This window comes from Podarcis melisellensis (genome assembly GCF_964234715.1).
Source record: "Podarcis melisellensis genome assembly, chromosome: 11".
Lineage (NCBI taxonomy): Eukaryota > Metazoa > Chordata > Lepidosauria > Squamata > Lacertidae > Podarcis > Podarcis melisellensis.
This window is the reverse complement of record NC_138543.1, coordinates 60250595-60271174: the sequence shown is the minus strand read 5'-3', so window position 1 is coordinate 60271174 and position 20580 is coordinate 60250595. Positions and strand designations below refer to the sequence as shown.

At 48.4% G+C, this 20580-nt stretch overlaps 1 protein-coding gene across 2 annotated transcripts; it reads left to right on the top strand.

The window, feature by feature from the left end:
- The first annotated feature begins 306 nt into the window (after nucleotides 1-306).
- DCAF12 (DDB1 and CUL4 associated factor 12) lies at nucleotides 307-17787 on the top strand. 2 transcript variants are annotated; one of them, XM_081929874.1, is made up of 9 exons: nucleotides 307-660; nucleotides 4505-4759; nucleotides 8460-8666; nucleotides 9112-9172; nucleotides 10850-11043; nucleotides 12768-12833; nucleotides 13997-14159; nucleotides 16474-16652; nucleotides 17593-17787. In XM_081929874.1, the coding sequence occupies exons 1-9, from the start codon at nucleotides 592-594 to the stop codon at nucleotides 17749-17751; spliced, it is 1353 nt and encodes a 450-aa protein (XP_081786000.1). In that variant the 5' UTR covers nucleotides 307-591; the 3' UTR covers nucleotides 17752-17787. The 2 variants fall into 2 exon arrangements, with proteins under 2 accessions (XP_081786000.1, XP_081786001.1); XM_081929875.1 differs by lacking the exon at nucleotides 307-660 and adding an exon at nucleotides 2983-3310.
- The last annotated feature ends 2793 nt before the right edge of the window (nucleotides 17788-20580 follow it).

The window sequence follows — 20580 nt, the reverse complement described above, 5'->3', positions numbered from 1 at the left end:
ACAGTATTTAATTTAAACTAAATAAGGAAGTTGTTGTGGGAGGACGCAGCAGGCGCGCGTTCCTCTGCTGCCCTCCAGGGGGCTCCATAAGCAACCCTCAGCGCGCGCCTTGGCCAATCAGCCCCTGGGGGTGGGATCCAGCGCGCAGAGTATTGGTACGCCTGCCTCCCTCCAGTTGCCCAGCAACACCCCGAAGGGACCGCCCCTCGGAAGAGCTCCCGCGGGGCGAGGCTGCCGTTGCCGGGCAACCCCGCGCGGCTGTTGCGCAGGCGGGCGCGTCATTGGCCCGGACGCGCCGCAAAGCGCGCGCGGGGCCGTAAAGCGCCTTCCTTCCCTCCCTCCTCCCCGTCTGGTTTTCCGGGCGCAAAATGCCGTGAGCGGCGCCCGGTCGGGCGGGCCTGTGGAGGGCGGTCGGTCGGTCGGTCGTTCGCTGGCTGGCTCGGTGCGGGAGGGAGAGAAAGAGAGAGGCAAGGCCAGGCCGAGAGGAAGGGGAAGGGGCGACCCGGCTCCGTCCCATGCTCCGTCGGCGGCGGGCGGCCCTTTCCTCCCCCTGCCCCTTCATGCGGGGCCCGGGCCGGGGTCGCGCCGGAGATGGCCAGGAAGACAGTTAGCAGGAAGAGGAGGGCGGCGGCCCCCGCGGCGGGGCCCGGAGGAGAGCAGGTAGGCCCGGGGGCGGGGGCGGAGAGGGGCCAGGAAGAGCTGAGGGGCTGGCCCCCAAATAATGCATTTGGCCCTTGGGACTTGCTTGGGGAGGAGGGGGGCTTGTTTTGGGGAGGCGGGGGGCTGGCCCCCAAATAATGCATTTGGCCCTTGGGACTTGGTTGGGGAGGAGGGGAGCTTGTTTTGGGGAGGTGGGGGGCTGGCCCCCAAATAATGCATTTGGCCCTTGGGACTTGGGGAGGAGGGGCTTGTTTTGGGGAGACGGGGAGGTGGGGGGCTGGCCCCCAAATACTGTATTTGGCCCTTGGGACTTGGTTGGGGAGGAGAGGGCTTGTTTTGGGGAGGCGGGGGGCTGGCCCCCAAATACTGTATTTGGCCCTTGGGACTTGGTTGGGGAGGAGGGGGGCTTGTTTTGGGGAGGCGGGGGGCTGGCCCCCAAATACTGTATTTGGCCCTTGGGACTTGGTTGGGGAGTTGGGGGGCTTGTTTTGGGGAGGCGGGGGGCTGGCCCCCAAATACTATATTTGGCCCTTGGGACTTGGTTGGGAAGGAGAGGGCTTGTTTTGGGGAGCTGGGGGGCTGGCCCCCAAATAATGCATTTGGCCCTTGGGACTTGGTTGGGAAGGAGAGGGCTTGTTTTGGGGAGACGGGGAGCTGGGGGGCTGGCCCCCAAATAATGCATTTGGCCCTTGGGACTTGGTTGGGAAGGAGAGGGCTTGTTTTGGGGAGGAGGGGGCTGGCCCCCAAATACTATATTTGGCCCTTGGGACTTGGTTGGGGAGTTGGGGGGCTTGTTTTGGGGAGGCGGGGGGCTGGCCCCCAAATACTGTATTTGGCCCTTGGGACTTGGTTGGGGAGGAGGGGTTTGTATTGGGGAGCTGGGGGGCTGGCCCCCAAATACTGTATTTGGCCCTTGGGACTTGCTTGGGGAGGAGGGGGGCTTGTTTTGGGGAGATGGGGGGCTGGCCCCCAAATACTGTATTTGGCCCTTGGTTGGGGAGGAGGGGGGCTTGTTTTGGGGTGGTCGTTTCGGAGGACGTGGGCCAAGCAGCCTGGTGAGGGGCTTCCGGCCCAGATGGGCAGAGCCTGCTCTTTCTTGTAGGGGGGGCGTGTGATAGGAATTTTCCTCCTCCTTTCCTGCGTGTAAGAGGAGCACCTGGTTGCAACAGTTCAATAAAGATCAGGCTTACGAGCTGCTTTGCTTCTCAATATTCTCTGCTTGGCCTCTGTTATTTTCTCCGACCGATGGAGAACCCGTAAAGGACTCTAGAAGGGCTCTTGGGTACCCCTTAAGGGAAACGGGCAATTTTTGTTTACAACAGGGGACATAGGCTTGGGCCTCGGGTTGGCATCCGCCTGTCTCCGGACGCACACGGCGATGTGCCAGAGGCAGACGTGAAACATACCGTACGTGTGAATACACACACGCGCGTCCTCTGCTCCGTGCCGATCAATCAGTAATATAGTTCAGTGTATAATCAATATATGATACTGTATAAGGTAACGTGCAGGTTATTGTGGGGGCAGCGGCGGGGAGCGGGAGAAACGGAGGGGAGCGAAACAGAAGGTAAAGCGCCGCGGCTTGCGGGAAGGCAAGGAGTAAACAATGCGCACACATGTTTGCGCGGATCTGTAGAGTTACCTATTTCCTGTAGGTACCGGATTCCCGCCAAGGTGCCCAAGGCAGTTTGCAGTACTGTCTATTTCGCTTCCCTCGGTTTTCCCTCGATCCGTACCCGACACCGCCCCCATAAAAACTTTAATATTATGATCGATCGATCGATCCACACGACGGTGTGTTGCTTTGGAGGACAGAGAAAGGCCGGAGGGCCCGACTGCTCCATTGTCTCCGTTATTTGCAGCTGCCCCCCAGCTCAAAGCGCAAACAATGAAATCGGCAAATAAAACCAGTCTCGTCGCTCCCCCCCCCCCCAGAAAGCAAGCGAGGGTTTGGGCGCGTTAGCTCCGAGCCGCGGGTCCCAGCGCCTTGTCTCTCCATCCCCTTCTTCTGCCGTGGGGACCCTTCCTCCTCCCGCCGCTTGCTTTATCGGCGTTCAGAGGTAGGCTGCCCCTGAACATGCAGGCTCCGTTTCCTTCCCACCGCGCTCCTCCCCGTTGACTCTGATCTCTCCAAGGTGCGTGGAGTTGGAAAGGGCGATGAAGCCGCCCGGATCGGTGTCGGTCGAGGTGGCGCAGCCAGATGACACTTCCCGGTTGCCCAACCCCCGGGGCCTTCTTGCCACCTGCAATGGCGATGGCGGGGGTTGCTGGATGCGTCCTTGGAGCGGGGTGGTGATCATGGAGCGCAATTGGAGAGGGGACCAGGGCGCATCGCAGCTGCGCCCGGGAGAGCGCCGGGGGGCTGATCGGTGCCTGCTATTCGGCCTCCCCCTGGAAAGACCTGCTCCCCTCCCCTCTCCCACCAGCCCGAAGGAGAAGCCAGCGGCTCTCGGGAGCGCCCGAGCCCTGGATTCGGCGTTCGGAGCTTTGCAACCGCCTCGGCCCCGAACGCCAGGAGGGCACCAGGCGCGCCGGCCGCTGCTCTCCACCCAGTAGTGCCCAAACGCCCCCCAGGCTCCCGATGCTGCGGACCGCGTGTAAACGGAGGGGGTGGAGGCGGGGCTTGGCTGGCCAGAGGAGGGCGCATCAGGTTTGTTTTCGGGGGCTGGAGTAGAAAGGGAAGCTGGGCATCCGCGTGAGCGACAAGCCAAGGCCCCCATCTCCCCGAACCTCGCTCGCCTATGTAGCCCCGACGAGCTTGCTGGCTGGGGCAGAGTCCTTCAGAAGCCGCTGGCAAAGACTATTAAGACTAGCATGATTGATTGGTCCTCCATACAGAAAGGGGGGGGGTGGAAATCCCTGTAGGTGAAAACAACAACAAAGCAGCCCATCTGGAAGCTTGGGTGCAGCCGACTGACTTGCCAATTTCCCGTGTGCAGGGATTTCATTTTCGATTTTGTGTATTGGAGGCGCATTCTGTGATGTAAGTAGGAGTTGGCCCTGCTGCCTGAAGACCTAAAGTTTAGATGCAGTTTATTGTCTCGGGGGGAATTAAACTTTAGGTGTCTGGGTCAGCTGAAAATGTAAATTTATGTGAATCCATCTTGGTCCTCTGCAAACGGCCACATTGTAGTCCATGTTCATGGTACTAATGGTTCATTATTTTCCATTTTAACCCAAGGTGTAGGCACGATAATGCCTCAGAAAGTAAAGGTAGCTGTACTGGCCAGTAAGTAATATTTCAAAATCCACATCGGAGCAATCAGTATCTTTATTAGGCAAACCAATATGCCACGAAATGACGGGCAACCTTTCCAGGTCTCCAGAACTCTTCGGGCTAGATGGTAAACAAGCGAAGGAATGGCTGGTCATAATTAGAAATGAATTAACCATAAAATGTAAAATGAGCTAAAAAGCCAATGCTTATCACTTTACAATAGATTGTCAAAAAGCATGTATATCATATGTATAAGATAATAAAAAGTGTTAACAAGACATTGGAAATGAAACAAATCAGTGCCGTGTGAATACTCCTAGGGAAGAGGGTGTTGCATAAAGTGGGAGCCACCACAGATTAAGTCCTTCACTTGTTTGCCACTCACCTAACCTCTGAAGGCAGGGAACGTCTTAAGAGAAACGGACAGATTCCTTTATGAAGACGTGTCATTATTATTATTTATTATTCAGTAGAGCAAGATCCTAGAATATATCTCTGATCCAGTGAAAGATGTGTCATATTCTTAAGGGGTCTCTTTGTTACATAAAATGGATCTTCCCTCTGGGGCAGATAGGCAGAATCCTTTGAAGGTCATAAGTTACATGAACTGTTGTCATTTTCCCGCAGTATGGCTGGGACCACTCAGCTCACAAAAGGAAGCGGCTCCCCCCGGTTAAAAGGTCACTGGTGTGCTACTTGAAAGGAAGAGAGGTGCGGATGCAGGATGAGTCCAGCTACCACCGACTCCTGCACGGATATGCAGCCCAGCAACTGCCCAGTCTCCTGAAGGAAAGAGAGTTTCACCTTGGGACCCTCAATAAAGTGTTTGCATCTCAGTGGCTGAATCACCGGCAAGTGGTGTGTGGGACAAAATGCAACACAGTAAGTGCAAATATCTCTCTACCTCCTTAAGCTAGAACCGCTCCTGGATATTGTGTAGCTACACAAAGTGTTCAGAAAAAGACCAAGATGAGACCGTTTAAAACCTTGCCTGCTTTTTCCTAGCATTTGCTGCGTTTTCATACACACTTTCTACTTTCCCTTTTAGTTTTATCTATAAGCCGCCTTGAGTCCCTGTCGGGGAAAAAGACGGGGTAGGAATAAATGTACAGTACAGTATAGTAAAAATTATGCAGCATTTGTCTTTAATTGAAAGTGAGTTCATTACTGTATTATTTCAGCCTTGTATATAAACTTCTAGAACCTCCTAGCCTGCAATTATTATTTTTTTACTAGTGTGGTAGAGAGACCTTTCCTCCTCTGTCAGCCCATTTATTCGCCTGCCTGTAGTTCCTGGTTTCCTGTTGCAAGCCTGCTTGTACCTACCATAAATCTAAGGGTAAATTATTGTGTATATGCTCTGTGGTACAATGCCATTTTTGAGGTGAGGCAACCCGCACTGTGGGCAGTAGCTGAAGTGCAGCTGCACCATAGTTTTGTATAAAAGCGTGATATTAAAGTTTCTTTTTCACTTCATTTCCTAATGATCCCTAGCATGAAATTCACCCTTTACACTGCTGTCTCTCACTGCGTTGGCATCATTGAACAATCCAGTTACAACCCCAAGGTCTGTTTGATCTGGTCAATCGCTGCCCATGAGCTTATATGTGATCCATTTTTTTCAAAATAGGTTTTACATTGGTCATTTTCTAGTCCTCATTTATGGAGGCTGATTATAGAGACAAGTTACTTATTTTTGTTAGGAGGTCAGCCATTTCTCATTTAAAAACTCTTGGGTGGATGCCTTCCAGACCTGGTGATTTGTCAGTTTTAATTTTCTCAATCAGGCAGGGAATAATGCTGCATTTAATCAGAGCAGAGAATCTTGATCTGGCTATGTATAGGGCAGTTTCATGTGTTCTTAAATTGTGTGAATGCCAGTTTCATTGTAGAACACACACAGATCACTTTTTGACTCACAGTTCTTTTGTTTGAATGAGCTGTTGGCTTCAATTTGGTGCACTAAAAATCCATGTTTTCTTTTCACTGACAATCCTTCTAAATGGGAAATTTTTAAATACAGCCAACCCTCTATTATTATGGGGTTGAGTTCCTGGCCCTTGTGCGTGTCGGCAGGGCATGCACAAGCCTGTCCCATTCCGCCCCACTTCTTCTGGGTAAAAACTACCCGCGCTTTAGTGGTTGCGCATTAATTGAACATGCAAAAAATTGGTTTCCCGCTTGTTTGATACACTTGACCAAGTTCATTTTTGGTTCATTTGGGTTTTAGTTTGTGTAATGTAGTGGAGAGATGCATGGTGAACTGGAATAGTCAGGCTGATTGAAGAAGTCAGGGTATGAATGGTATCAGAAGATGGTCTTGAAGACACGTGTTTAGGTTTTTTAGCATTTGTAGGGGAATTGCATCAGTTGGCTTGAGTTTTACAGGTGAGCTGAAGCAAAACTAAGTAGTTTCGATTAAATTCAAATTTGAACTGTATAATTTGGGTTCCTAAGCTAGCATGAAATAGGCCTTGAGACCTTGTGGGAAAGAGCTTTGAATCTGGTGAGCAACGTTTTACATGCCTGAGCAAGAAGCAGATGACTGAAAATTTCCCAGTCCAGGTCTACAGTATTGCTGCTGCTGCTGCTGCCGCTGCCAACTTTTCTGCAAGGAGCACTTCAAATCTGAAAATGGATTCTGTGTCTGATTCATGCATGAATTGATTTAGCTTTGAGTGAGCAACTCGCTAGGCTTCCTAGCTACAGTTAGGATAATGAAACGAGTTCATTCATCCACTAATAAGACCAGTAGTAAAGCAAACCTAGAAATACTTGGATAACCTCTGGCCCGCTTATACAGGTTTCTGCACACTACATGGTTAAATTGAAATTAGTAGTTTACTCCAGAATTACACCCCATGATGTAAACACTCCCTCTTCTTTTCATAACGGGGACTGCTGCTTTGCCATCAGTTTTTTAAGGAGTTCTTGTTTGACCTTTTAAAATTTATTACTTTCATATTATGCTTCTGCTCGTGGTGCTACATACTGCATTTGTTGGATTGTTCTGCCTGAGTCTAAAAACGGAACTTCGATTTAAAATGGCTTGCATGCTCTGTGACAGAGCTGGGCTGTGCAAGAAGTTCTGGGTAGCTGATGGGCTTTTGTTACTCCTCAGAACTCTAGCTCTTCATTGTCTAAAGTGAATTTCTAGCCTTCAGGGATGCAGAAAAGCAGTATGTTTGAAAAGCAGCATAAAAATGCTCCGTATGTATATAGACGGCTGTCATATACACAGCCAGGCCCATTGATAGAGCTCAGTATTGTTGTCAGTGCCTGGCAGATGCTCTCCAGGTTTTCAGACAGGAGCGCCTCTCCCAGCCCTGTCCGGAGAGGCCAGGGATCAAATCTGGGATGACTGAGCTACAGCCCTTTCCCTTGCAGAAATATTCGTTGATTGGATGCAGTGTCTAAAAGGGGCCCCTGTGATTTGGCTTCCTGGTTGTATTTTTCACGGCGTTCCCCTAGAGCAGAACAAAGCATCTGTTTTGTAGGCAGCTGCAACCTGCTAAGTTAGCACGCCAGGCTCTGCAAGCAACCTCTTGTTGACTCTTCCTTAATAGATCTGGAGGGAAGGCAGCCAAGCAGCATAGATCTGTGTGAAGGTAGCAGTGCTGCAGTGTGGTTTGGTAGGTTGCATATTTCCCCTTCTCTCTATTACGTTTGGGTCTCCAGAGCAAACAAGTACTTACTTGGGTTCCTGCCTCCCATGTGCTAGCATGGGTAGGCAAACTAAGGCCTGGGGGCCAGATCCGGCCCAACCACTGCCTAAATCCAGCCCACGGACGGTCCAGGAATCAGTGTGTTTTTACATGACTAGAATGTCTCCTTTTATTTAAAATGCATCTCTGGGTTATTTGTGGAGCCTGCCTGGTGTTTTTACATGAGTAGAATATGTGATTTTATTTAAAATGCATCTCTGGGTTATTTGTGGGGCATAGGAATTCGTTCATCTTTCCCCCCCCCAAAAAAAAACCATAGTCTGGCCCCCCCAAGGTCTGTGGGACAGTGGACTGGCCCCCTGCTGAAAAAGTTTGCTGACCCCTGTGCTAGAGCATACGTGAGCAACTTCCCAGCTTGCACTTTGAGACAGTAGTGGGATCGCATTCCCTCAGGTGATCTGTCAGATCCCAGCTGCTGGTGGTGCCAAAGTTGTTGTGGGGAAGGAACACCAAAGTCAGGAACACCTGATGCAGAAAAATAAATTATTAACAGTAATATGCTTTTTCAGTGTTCGTTGTTTCACATTACCTTGCTTAAATCCTGCCCTGCGTGGTTGGCCAGCACCATCCCTATATTGTGGATGGTGGTAGAAGAATTGAACCAATGACTCCCTGGTTCTTTGTTCACCTTCTTTGGGCATGTTACCACAAAAGCATGGGCTGCTTCTTCTCTTTATGCAAAGCACGTTTGGTTAAAAATGTCCTATAATCACAGTGTTCTCTGTGCAGATTCAGCTTTAGGAATGACCACAGGTGTGTCTTCCTTCCTTCCTCCCTCCCTCCCTCCCTCCCTCCCTCCCTCCCTCCCTCCCTCCCTCCCTCCCTCCCTTCTTCCTTCCTTCTTTCCTTCCTTCCAGTTGTTTGTGGTCGATGTCCAGACGGGTCAGATTACCAAGATTCCAATTCTGAAGGACCGAGAACCAGACATGGTGAACCAGCAGGGCTGCGGGATTCACGCCATTGAGCTGAACCCTTCCAGGACCCTCTTGGCTACGGGAGGGGACAACCCAAACAGCCTTGCGATTTATCGCCTGCCTACACTTGATCCTGTCTGCGTGGGAGATGTAAGTGCCCCTACATGCTTCAGACGTTTTATTTCATTTTCATGGAAATTCTGTCTCAATCTGGTGATGAGTCCATTCGATGATGGGCAGATTAAAGAAGGCATCTTTATGTTAGTTGTCAGAAGTTGGATGGTCTGATGTACTTCTACATAACGGGAATGTTTAATATTCTGAAGCTGTGGGAGATTGCAGGGAATTGGATTTGGTTGGCGTCCTGTGAACTTGTTTATAATCTTCTAGTGTAAAAATCCAAAAACTGCCCCCTCTCATCAGGCATCTCTGGTTGCCTTTTTGGAGAACAACCTTGCATGCGTGTTATCAAGAAAACCAGCTGCATTTATTTGATGTTTAAGGAAATACATGAAACCTTTACCTTGATATATGAAACCTTTGCCTTGAAAGAATTCTCCCGCATCCTCATTTCTTCCTTCCTTTCTTTCTCTAGGACGGCCACAAAGATTGGATATTTTCTATTGCATGGATCAGTGACACCATGGCTGTTTCTGGTAACTTCTGCTAATGGCTTTATTTCTGTGCGCCCTAACATCTAACGGACTGTAGCTTCTCTTGTAACTCACAAGCTCCCCTCAGGCATTGTACATGTGTGTAAAACCAACAGTAGTGGGAACGTGTGTGGTAAACTCAGCTCCCACTCTGTCTCCATCCTTTTCCAGGGTTCCACGTCCTGGGAAGCCTCTGTGAAAACCAGGAAGATTCCTGCTTCAGGGAGTTGCTTTCCAGGTCATGGAGTGTTATGACAATGGCGATTAGCGTGCCTGTTGCTTTTACACATGAGTAGAATGCCTGAGGCTTCAAATGTGTCTTTTTGATTTTTTAATCATGTCTGTCTTAAGTACTTAAGCTCCCTTTTCCATATTCCCCCTACCCATCAACCCAAAAGAAAACGGCACTTTTTGCAAGGAGTTAGATGTCTCTAACATCTCTGTGTCCCTCATCAAAGTATATATCACACAGTTCCTCCGACCCCCTTGCAGCTTGTATGAGAGAATCTCACATTTTTGGCACCCAAGAGCTAGATTCCCTGCCCCCCAAGAGTTTTGTCATTCCATTCTAAAATTCAGCAGAGAACAAAAGGGCATGGACTTAGGCATGGAGGGATAGGTGGCCACTTGCAAGTTAGCAGAAAGGTGAATTTTTAGCCATGGCAAAGTGGCCAAGAAACTCTGGAGAGAGCACTGAAGTCTTCTGAAAGACCTGCCTAGGCTCTCTCTAGTTTCTGAGCCTTATTGTGGATCCACACCTTGAACATTATAGTGGCTTTTCTGTAACCAGAAAGGGTAGAGGCTTGAGGTTTCAGAGGAAATCTCATAACAACCACCACCCCATTGCCAAACTGCTTCCAATTCTACCCTAAAGTTCTGAAATACTGATACTTGAACCACAAGCTGGGCTGCTTGGCCCCAGTTCTGCATTGCCACTTCCTCGCCTGGAAGCTAAAATGGGCTTCTGAGCTTTTCCTGTGTCACCGTATGCTGTGATAATGGTTGCAGCATTTGCATATCTTCAGAATAGCAAATGAACCATGGCAGATTTCACTCTTCCATAGTGATTATAATTGCACTGTGTTACAGCCAAGCTGAGAAACAGCCCACAGGATGTACTGAGCGACGCTGACAGCGTTCGGCATAGCTCCAAAGCCCTCGCAGTGGAGGCTGGCTGGACTTTGTCCCACTGTAACACATCCAGTGGAGAAATGCCAGGACGCTGTGGCATGATCTTTATTTTTTGCTCTTGTTTACAACCTCCTGTAAAGTCTACAGTTGTGCCTTTGTCAGGATGCACTGCAGGACTGCGTTTACACAGTTTGTTCTGTCGTGTGTTAACCAAACAGACGGTTGCAGGAGGCTGTCAGAGTTCAATTAATCTTGAAAGAATTTCAGATGTTTGCCCCTTTTGGAATGCATTCTGTGTGCACAACCTTTTCTCTGCGGGAAACTGGGGGTTCTGCTCTCCTCGCTTGCCTGAAACATCCTGTGCCAAGATAGACAGTTCAGTGTTCCTGGCTTGGCCTGTGGCAGGCAGAGAGCTGCATTATGAGTGGTGCGTGACTGAATACGTAGCGCTTGCCTCTCTTTAGGCATGTGCCCCATCGCAGTCAGAGAGCGGCATAATACTAGGAGGGCATGTGTTTAATGTGTCCTTGGGTCTGCTGTCCCATGCAGGCTCCCGAGATGGTTCAATGGGGCTCTGGGAAGTGACGGATGAAGTCCTAGCCAAGAGCGATGCAAGACGCAACTTGTCTCGAGTTCCCGTCTATGCTCACATAACACACAGGGCTCTGAAGGACATCCCCAAGGAGAACACCAACCCGGACAACTGCAAGGTTCGGGCACTAGCTTTCAACAACAAGAACAAGGTCAGTAAGATAAATAAGTTCCGAGGTATCTGACCATAACCTCCTCATTGCCAGTGCTATAAATACGTTGAAAGTAGCTACGATCCCGAGAATTTCAGTGTTGGAATTGTTGTTGTTGTTGTTATGCACTCTGCTCCCACCTTTAGTGCCTTTTCTGGCTAAAACCACATTAGTAAAGGTAAAGGTACCCCTGCCCGTACGGGCCAGTCTTGACAGACTCTGGGGTTGTGCGCCCATCTCACTTAAGAGCCCAGGGGCCAGCGCTGTCCGGAGACACTTCCGGGTCACGTGGCCAGCGTGACAAAGCTGCATCTGGTGAGCCAGCGCAGCACACGGAAACACCGTTTACCTTCCCGCCAGTAAGCGGTCCCTATTTATCTACTTGCACCTGGGGGTGCTTTTGAACTGCTAGGTTGGCAGGCGCTGGGACCGAGCAACGGGAGCACGCCCCGCTGCTGGGATTCGAACCACCGACCTTTCGATCGGCAAGCCCTAGGCGCTGAGGCCTTAACCCACAGCGCCAACCACATTAAGTAACTGAAAAAAGTGTGTGCTGAAAGCTCAAAACAAAAAACGGCATATTTGAGTTTTCCAGGAATTCGCATGTGGGACACCCACCCACCCCATAACACCCAGCTGGGCTTCCCCCCATGTTTGCATTTTTACGTAAACACCTCTCACCCATTCTATCATTCCGGCCTGCTCCAGAATGCAAATTCTTGATGCTGGGAGAGGCGGAAGAAGAACACCCATATTTCTGCAGGTGTTGCAAATTAAGCAAATGTTAAAAATTGTGATGACGTTGAGGCAGGCACCTGCTGTGCTTCCCATTGGTTTGCTGACGCAGACACTGAAATCGAAGGGGGGAAGACAGATGCAATTATTTGTGTTGCAAATGGCAAAGGCACTGAGGGGGTCATGCCCCATGGTCTCTGTGGAGCAGTGATGTTGTGAAATAAGGCACTTATTTTTAAAATAAGGGATATCTGGCAGTCCTGCCTGGCTTTCGCCATCAGATTTTTGCAACCTGTGCCTCTGATTCTGAGGTCTAGAAACTGCTGAGTGCTTCATTTTTAAATAAAAACTAGGGCACTCTGGATTCTTAAGAGCTGCACACAGCAGCCTAGAGGTGCATGCAGTTCTTCTCTTGACCACTTTTGGCTATAAGCTTGTGCTGTTCTTTCTTCCCATGCTACCTTTCTGAATTTTAATGGTTTGCAGGAACCCACTGAAAAATTATAGTGTGCATCCTGTGGTTCTGTTGATGTTGCTAAATAATCATAATCATAATCATAATTGTTGTTGTTGTTGTATTTATTTATACCCCACCCGCTCTTGGCAGCTCCCAACCGAACATTAAAAACACAAATCTTAAAAAACTTTCCTAAACAGTCCCATCATGCCTGTGCTGTGCTGGCTGGGGCTGAAGGGAGTCCAGCAACACCTGGAGGGCTACACTTTTCCTATCCCTTTTCCAAAGCATTTTGTTTTAAATTACTTCAGTAATCCTTGGAAAAACCATCCATGTTAGGTCAATGGTGGTTGACCCAACATTGCAAATGGGGTCGGGCGGATGAGTTTGTGTCAGTGCTGAGATTCTGAGATGGGGTCTCTGGGTCTCTGTTGTTTTAGCATTGTATATTGGCAGACTTTTAATACTGATTGGTACTCCGCAAGGATCTTCTGCAGTGGCCAAGTGGATTACAAAGCTCTTTCTGTTCCAGGAGCTGGGAGCAGTGTCCCTGGATGGATATTTCCACCTCTGGAAAGCAGAATACACACTTTCAAAGGTAACCTGCTAGTGTGGGAAACATGTATGCTGGGCTTTATTCCTGATTTGGGATTGAATAAGTTTTGAGCCAAATTGCAGCACTTCCTGACAGTTGGAAGGGCTGACCAGAATTGTTGAGCTTTTTTTTAAAGGGGAAATGCCATACGTCGCTCACTGAAAAATCAACAGCTAACAAACGCACACGGTGCTAAACCCAATCATTGTATCCCCTATTGACATCAACAATCGCCAAACAACCGCCTGCTTGATGCGACGGAGGAAGAGAGAGAGGGTGGAGGGTGGCAGAGACATTCATTCCCCCATTCTTTTAATCCCTCGATCAGTAAGGATCCCGGGATCGACCGGGGATCTGTCTGTCGATCATGGTCGACCGGTTGAACATGTCTGCTCTAAAGCATAGCTGAGTGATTTATCAAAGGCTCTCTTATCTGCTGTAAAGCAGTCTCCGTGTTTCCAGTGACAACTGTTACAGTGGGTGGAGATTTGCAGTCAGTTTTGGACAGAGTTGCACCCGCCCATGAAATACCAGGCACATAGTTTGGGGGTTCTCCTGGGCTCGGTGCTGTGTATGGAGGGGCACACAGTGTCTGTGGCTAGGATGCCTTTTACCAGCTTAGAGTGATGGCTGCAGAGAAAGCAAAACTTGCCAGTGACACAAGCTCTGCTCACAGCAAGGGTGGATCTCTACCATGCATGGTCTGTCAGGTTGCCGATAAGGATGGCTCTAAATTGCCTGCTGGCTTACCGGGGCATTTAAGAGCTGCTTCAGGTACCCTGCTTACTGGCCCATCACTGAGGTTCAACAGATTGGCAGGTAATGGAGCAGGGCCTTTTCAGTGGTGAACCCATATTTTTGCCATTTTCTCCTGAAAGGTGGGGCATAGGAATCTGCCTTAAACCGAGTCAAACCATTGATCCATATAGTCCATTATTGTTAGCACTGATTGTCAGCAGTTCTGTAAGCAAGTTTAGCCTGCAAATACACTTCATTTCTCCTATTATTTGTTTGCAAGGCCTGCTAATTCTGGCTGGCAAACGTTTAAAAATCTAATAGTTGAATACAAAGAAGTATACTTTCTTGATACTTCATTGCATCCTATTGTTCATTGTCCTCTCTACTGCTTCTCATGTGGGTTGTTTTCTGTCTTTATTTCCCCCCAGCTGCTGTCAACGAAGCTACCATACTGCAGGGAGAATGTGTGTCTGGCCTATGGTCAGGAGTGGTCTGTGTACGCTGTTGGATCTCAGGCACATGTCTCCTTTCTGGACCCAAGGCAGCCTTCCCACAATGTCAAGTCTGTCTGTTCCAGGGAGCGAGGCAGTGGTAAGGATTCTTTGTGAGAAAACCTGAGCAGTGGAATTTCAGCCTATACACTAGGCAATATGTTACAGTGTTCCTTCACTGGATGATGTTGGCAATGGGATGGTGTTGTACATCCTCTGTAAGTGGGAAGGAGGAAAACTGGTGCTCCTGCAAGGATCTCCTCTGTGCCAAATAGTATAGAAGTAGTCTGCCCCATGGGTTGTTCTTAATATTCCTTTTAATACAATGTTATATTGTGAGAGCTCTGTTTGCATGGACAACTTGCCGGCTACGACTGCTTTCTTTGCAATTACTAATTCCAGCATCTCCATTTCTGCCCTTTCCCCCAATAATCAATTCATTTTTAAATTGTGATCATATCTTCTGAAGTAGTTGCAGTTTCCCATTTCGATGTCCTTTGAAATTCTTGCCTCCAAGTCACTATTGCATTGCTGTGATAGTACAGAACATCAGTACTGCAGTTGTTCTGTTACTCGGACAGATTCTGCACCATTTTCTAAGCAGTTATATAAACCTCCTAATTCTACTCCAGGTTGGATTTATGAGCTTGTCTTGTGAGACACCGTGTCTAAAGGTCTTTTTAAAATGTAGGTCTCTTAACCTACTGGCTCCAGGTTATCAGTAAGATGTCCCACACTTTTAGAGAGAAAAATCAAATATGGCATGGCATTCATTAAATCTATGTCTTGCCTTAAGCACCACTTTAATGTTTTCAAGGATCTAAATTGTTCTGTTTCATTCCTACATCTTTCCTGGCATCAAAATGAGGCTGACTTGTCCAAAATCCCTGGGTTTTCTCCTATTGGTTCAGTTATACTTCCCAGAACCTTGCTGATCTTTTATGATTGCCAAGGCCTTATTTTTAGCCAAATCTTGGGCCTCACTTGATGGCATAGGCCACGTCATCTGGCTGCTCATGTTGGTTGATATACGTTAAGAAGTCAAGGCAGACCTTGCACTGGCTCAGGGCTGTGCGATAATAATTCTTTCCTGTCTGGATTTTTTAAATAACACAGTTTGGTATACTGCGGCATTGAAGTGTAATTCATCATGTTCTTAAACCGCAGCAGCAAGGTTCTGTGACTAGAGGTTCATGCCCAAAATAGTTCAGAGAGTGGGTGCACACGAGAAAAGGTTTCCCATTATCTCCAGGTACCATTTGTGCCTGTGCATGACATTAAATCATTTAACGTTCAGAATTTTGAGACTGGGACTGGTTTTTGAAGTATCATAAATTTCAAAATCTGTTCTCGTATACTCCCCCCTTCACCGCCCCAGCTAATTGGCATATTGTTTATCTCCTTCATTTATTTTGTAATGTGGAAAGGGGCATTTTTTTGCTACTAATGAGACATAAAGCACAGCAGTTGCTGACATTCAGGTTCCTGTTAATAAAAGTACATTGGCGTTGACAGACTGGAACAAATCAAGGGGTCTGTGACCTTTTCTCCAACTGTGGGTTTCTCACAAACCTGGCAGGGTGATCACCATGTTGTCTTTCTCCACCACCTAGTAAGCAGAGGGAATGTAATGGTAATGGGGCCCCTGATCATTAGGTCCAGTCATGACCGACTGGGGTTGCGGTGCTCATCTCGCTTTATTGGCCGAGGGAGCCGGCGTACAGCTTCCGGGTCATGTGGCCAGCATGACTAAGCCGCTTCTGGCGAACCAGAGCAGCGCACGGAAACGCTGTTTACCTTCCCGCCGGAGCGGTACCTATTTATCTACTTGCACTTTGAGGTGCTTTTGGACTTCTAGGTTGACAGGAGCAGGGACCGAGCAACGGGAGCTCACTCCGTTGCGGGGATTTGAACCGCCAACCTTCTGATCTGCAAGCCCTAGACTCAGTGGTTTAACCAACAGCGCCACCCGCATCCCTTCTAGTAAGCAGAGGTAGACTGCTGCTAAAGGTGGTGGTTTCATTTCTAGCTGTTCTGACTAATTGTCCACACTGACACTGGCATTAATGAGGGAGAAGCAACTCCATCATGTCCCTTGATGTAAGGAGCGCAACTGCCATCAAGTCAGCTGTCTGTAGAGCTTGGGGGGGGGGGACTAAACAAAATTAAAGGAAAAAAAATACTCTTCACATTTTTTTGCTGAGGTGTCATTTCCCTTGTAAAAATCGTAAATTTGTAGAAATGCTGGAGGAAAATCTTCCTGGGCAATATTTTCTCTCTTAGAATGAGTGAAATCCTTTTGAAGATTTTTTTATTTTTTGAAAAAAAACGAAGGCAGCATTCTGAAATGATGATGATGATGATGATAACCATGGGCACAGATCTTGCCATTAATCATCTCCCCTCCACAACAGGTATTCGCTCTGTGAGCTTCTACGAACACATTATTACGGTGGGGACCGGGCAGGGTTCCTTGCTGTTCTATGACATCCGAGCCCAGAGGTTCCTGGACGAGAAGCCGCCGCACAGTTGCTACGGAACAAAATTAGGAGGAAGTGAAATTCTCAAGTTGTCGACTGGCAAAGGTTGGCTGGTGAGTAGTTTGTAGCTTGAACGAGAGGTAGCCTTCCCACAAACATTGCTTTTTAAGGGCTCTTCCGCTGACTGAGGGCTCTGTTTCTGGCAGCGTTGCCAGATACAGGTGAAATAAGCTGTTTGCTCTTTCCGGTGAACGGATGTGCCAGGCTATTAGAAGCTCTTGCTTTTCCTTTCCGTAAGAGTTTGGTCTGCAGAGCCTATGCAAGAGATTGCGCCACCGCCCTCTCCGCATCTTCTCCCACCACTGCTGCCATTCCTTCCTCTCCCCTGCTGGTGGCAGCGCTCTTGACCCTCCTCTCTCCATCCTGCCTTGGTCTAGATAGGGCTAAGAATGTCCTTCCTCAGAGTGAGGCATTCTGTGCTGCTGCCGTTTAAAGTTGCAGTACAAAGTGTAAAGGCCCCCCTTAAAGGGAGAGGGAGGAAGTGGGAAGCCTTGCCTGGTGGGTAGCAGGCCTGCGTGAATTTGCACCTTCCTGTACCCGCCACCTTCTGGCGGTTCCCTCCCTGCGAGAAGCAAAGCTACAGGGAACCAGGCAGAGGGCCTTCTTGGTAGTGGCACCTGCCCTGTGGAACACCCTCCCACCAGATGTCAAAGAGAACAACAACCATACTTTTAGAAGACATCTGAAGCTTTTAATGTTTAATAGACTATTGTATTTTAATATTCTGTTGAAAGCTGCCCAGAGTGGCTTGAGAAACGCAGCCAGATGGGCGGGGTGTAATTATTATAATTATTATTATTATTAGGCTGAAAACCAGCTTCAGCTTAAATTGGTGGCTCTTATTTTGCTGCTGTTCTCCATCTTGTTAAACAGCTTGGTTTTCCTAGCTGGTCGGCAGCTTCCCAATTCCCTTTTGAGTGCTCCCGGGGATGCGCAGCAGCCAGTTGCGGGGAAGGTCATGACTGACTCAGTTGTTGCCCTTTCCTTTGACAGAATCATGATGAAACCTGGCGGAATTACTTTTCAGACATCAGCTCCTTCCCAAACGCTGTTTACACCCACTGCTACGACTCGTCTGGCACGAAACTCTTTGTGGCAGGAGGTCCCCTTCCGTCTGGACTCCATGGGAATTATGCTGGTCTCTGGAGCTAAGAACAATTTCCAAACAAAGATCTTTCGTGCAAATTATTTCCCCCTCTGGCATTTCTTTTTTAAAACACAAAGGAATTGTGTGACGACTACACTGTTCTCTTCTGGTTTTGATGCAACTTGGGGTCAACCTTTTCTTTTGTTTTCTTTTCGGAAGGGGGCGCAGCATCTTCCACCCGTTTCCCAACAGTTTTTGTACATTTTTTGAACAGTTTTAGTTTTGGTTTAATCTCCTTTGATCTTTCTACAACGGGGTTTATAAACCCTTCTTTTTATTGCATTTCTTAAAAATGGCTGGGTCTTTGCCCTGAGCTTAGGCTAACCAAACTTACATGCCCCCTCCTCCCCTTACTTTGCTGTGAGGTAGAAATCCTCCATTAGATCGGCTGCTGCCAAGCTTTCTGTGAAAGCCCAGGGGCTGCGAGTGCGAGTGTGTGTGTGCGTTGGGGTGTATGTACGTACGTGCTGGTACTTTGTCAGTCACATTACCTGGAATAAAAGCTTCTTGTAATTAAAAGGAAAAAAAATTAAAAAGTATTTATATAATGAGATACGTTACTACTTTATCCACAGAGCCCAGCTTGCACCTGGCTTCACGTTATTTTGAAAAGTACAAGTTTAATGATGCTGTACTGGGTCCAACATGTGACCTGTGTTCTAGGTCTGTCTTGCCTTCTCTTTTCCCCTTTCCTCCTCCCACAGACCCACAGGAAGGATATGAGTGTATAGATGGTTGCAGGGCGAAATTCGTGGTCCATGAGAGCTCTGTGAAAGAGGTGGTGGAGGAAGAAATGGCCCGTTTTCACAGTCCACCTGTGTTAGATTTTTAGTTCTGCTGGGTGAACTGCTTTCTGAGACTGGCCCCATAGATCTGCCAAATAACTACCCCAAATGGCCTCCAGCGTTGAAAATTGTGTGTGGCCCAGCTCATTAAAGCCACTGAAACGTCTTTTAGCACTGCAGGCAGGGATAGTGACTTAAAACGTAAGCCCTACATAGCTCTGTTTAACACGGAGTGGCAATGTCTGCCTTGTGTTGGGTTCATTAGCAAGGCAATCCAAGATCCCACAAGAAGCAGCACGAGCCATAGGCTGGTCTTCTGGACTTACTGCACACGAGCGGAGACTTTTTGCCCGTGTCTGGCCTTTGGGGCTTTCTTGATGGAAGTCCCACAGGGACCCATGTGGCTGTTCTGACCCGGGTAATTCGTAACCCCTCTAAATTGGACCATCCAAGAAAATGCACTTGCAGCACGGCGTTTGTTGCTATGGCAAAATGCTTGGTTTGCTTCTTCTCTGCCAAGACAAGAAACAACACCGCAAGACAAAATCGGAGCTTTAAGCCCTTTTGCTTCTTCTCAGCTGGAGTTCAGTTTTGCTGCCCAGTTTGCCAAAGGCTGCTGCTGCTGCTGCTGCTGCTGCTGTGCCACAAAGAAACTGCACTTGTGGGGCTGGAAATAAGTAGCGAGCTGAAGAAATCCATGTCTTAGGTGAGACTGGCTGAAGCGTCCCTCTGTGTGGTTTAATACTCTGGCCTGGCATTCTTCCAAGCAGCTTCTGGATAATGTTAGCCCCATGTCTGCGCTGGGCATGGTGCAGAGCTTTCTGCCTCTCCTATTGTAGCGAAGGAGCGGGAGTATTGGCCTTCGGCTGTGGTTGTCCATTGTGTCTTCGGTTTCTTTGTTATGGAGGCCTGTGTGGAACACAGACTCATGCAGAAGAAGGAGCTGTGCTGCTCTGAGCATTGAAGGAAGCTCTTTCTCTGGATGGCATAGTCTGAAAGTAAGCCTGTTTTTGCCCCTGGGGTTGGGCAAAGAGGTAGATGAAATATGCCTCCAATTTCCAATTCATATGATGGGTTTTGGCTGTCAGAAGTCTGAGATCTAAAGAGAGCCACTGCCATGATACTTTTTTGGCGAGGGGCAGCAGCTGGCACTAAGTTGCGGCTTTAATACTGTGCAAGCTTAAAGGGTTCCTTGTGAATGCAACTGTGCCCCTGGACTTTGGTCTGGAGCCTGAAGAAAGCATATTTCATGGTAACATTAGCTTCTCTCATTCCACTTACGATCTGAGATTCTTTCCTACAAAAGGGGGCGAGAACTTCTAAAAGCACCTGTGGTGTCAAATGTTGGGATCCTTGTTAAGTCCTTATTTCATCTTCCATCTTACGATTGAGAAAAGCGGAGGCCGCAAGAAGAGCTTATGCCTCCGGACGCTGAGGCTGCACCATGTATTCCAGGGCAGCCATTTTAACAGCGATGTTTTTGATCCGTTTTGTATTTGTTTTGTGGTTCTCTTTCGCAGGCTATCTTGAAAACCTAGATTAATAAAATTTAAGAAAAGCAAAAAACCACAGTGAGCCAGACACACGATTTGATGCTGCCTGTCAGCTCCAGCTCCTGGATCTTGCGCCCCTTCGTCATAAACATGGTAGAGTTTTGCATGTGTACACTCTCTGGAGGCACATGGCTGCAAAGGCCTTTTTCATGCATTTATGAGAGTTCATTGAATAACTGCCCCCTTCCCCGAATAAAACAGTTCCCAAAAAATCATTTCCACTCTTAAGTGCCTGGACATGCAGGAAACACTGAGGGCTGTTTCACAGATCATGTGTCGCAAAGATGGGCCTGCTAATGAAACATGGTCAGTAGGGGGTCTTAGTCAGGGCTGGACCCCCAGCTAACAGCTATACGATTGCAAAGGGTCGGTGTCATCTGTATGGCATGTTTTGAACTTTCTCCTTCCAACATCTTAGAAATAGGGTTGGGTCCAGTGGCGGTGCTCAATTGGTGGTAAAACATCTATCGGTGGAACTGAGCGAAGCAGGGTTTGA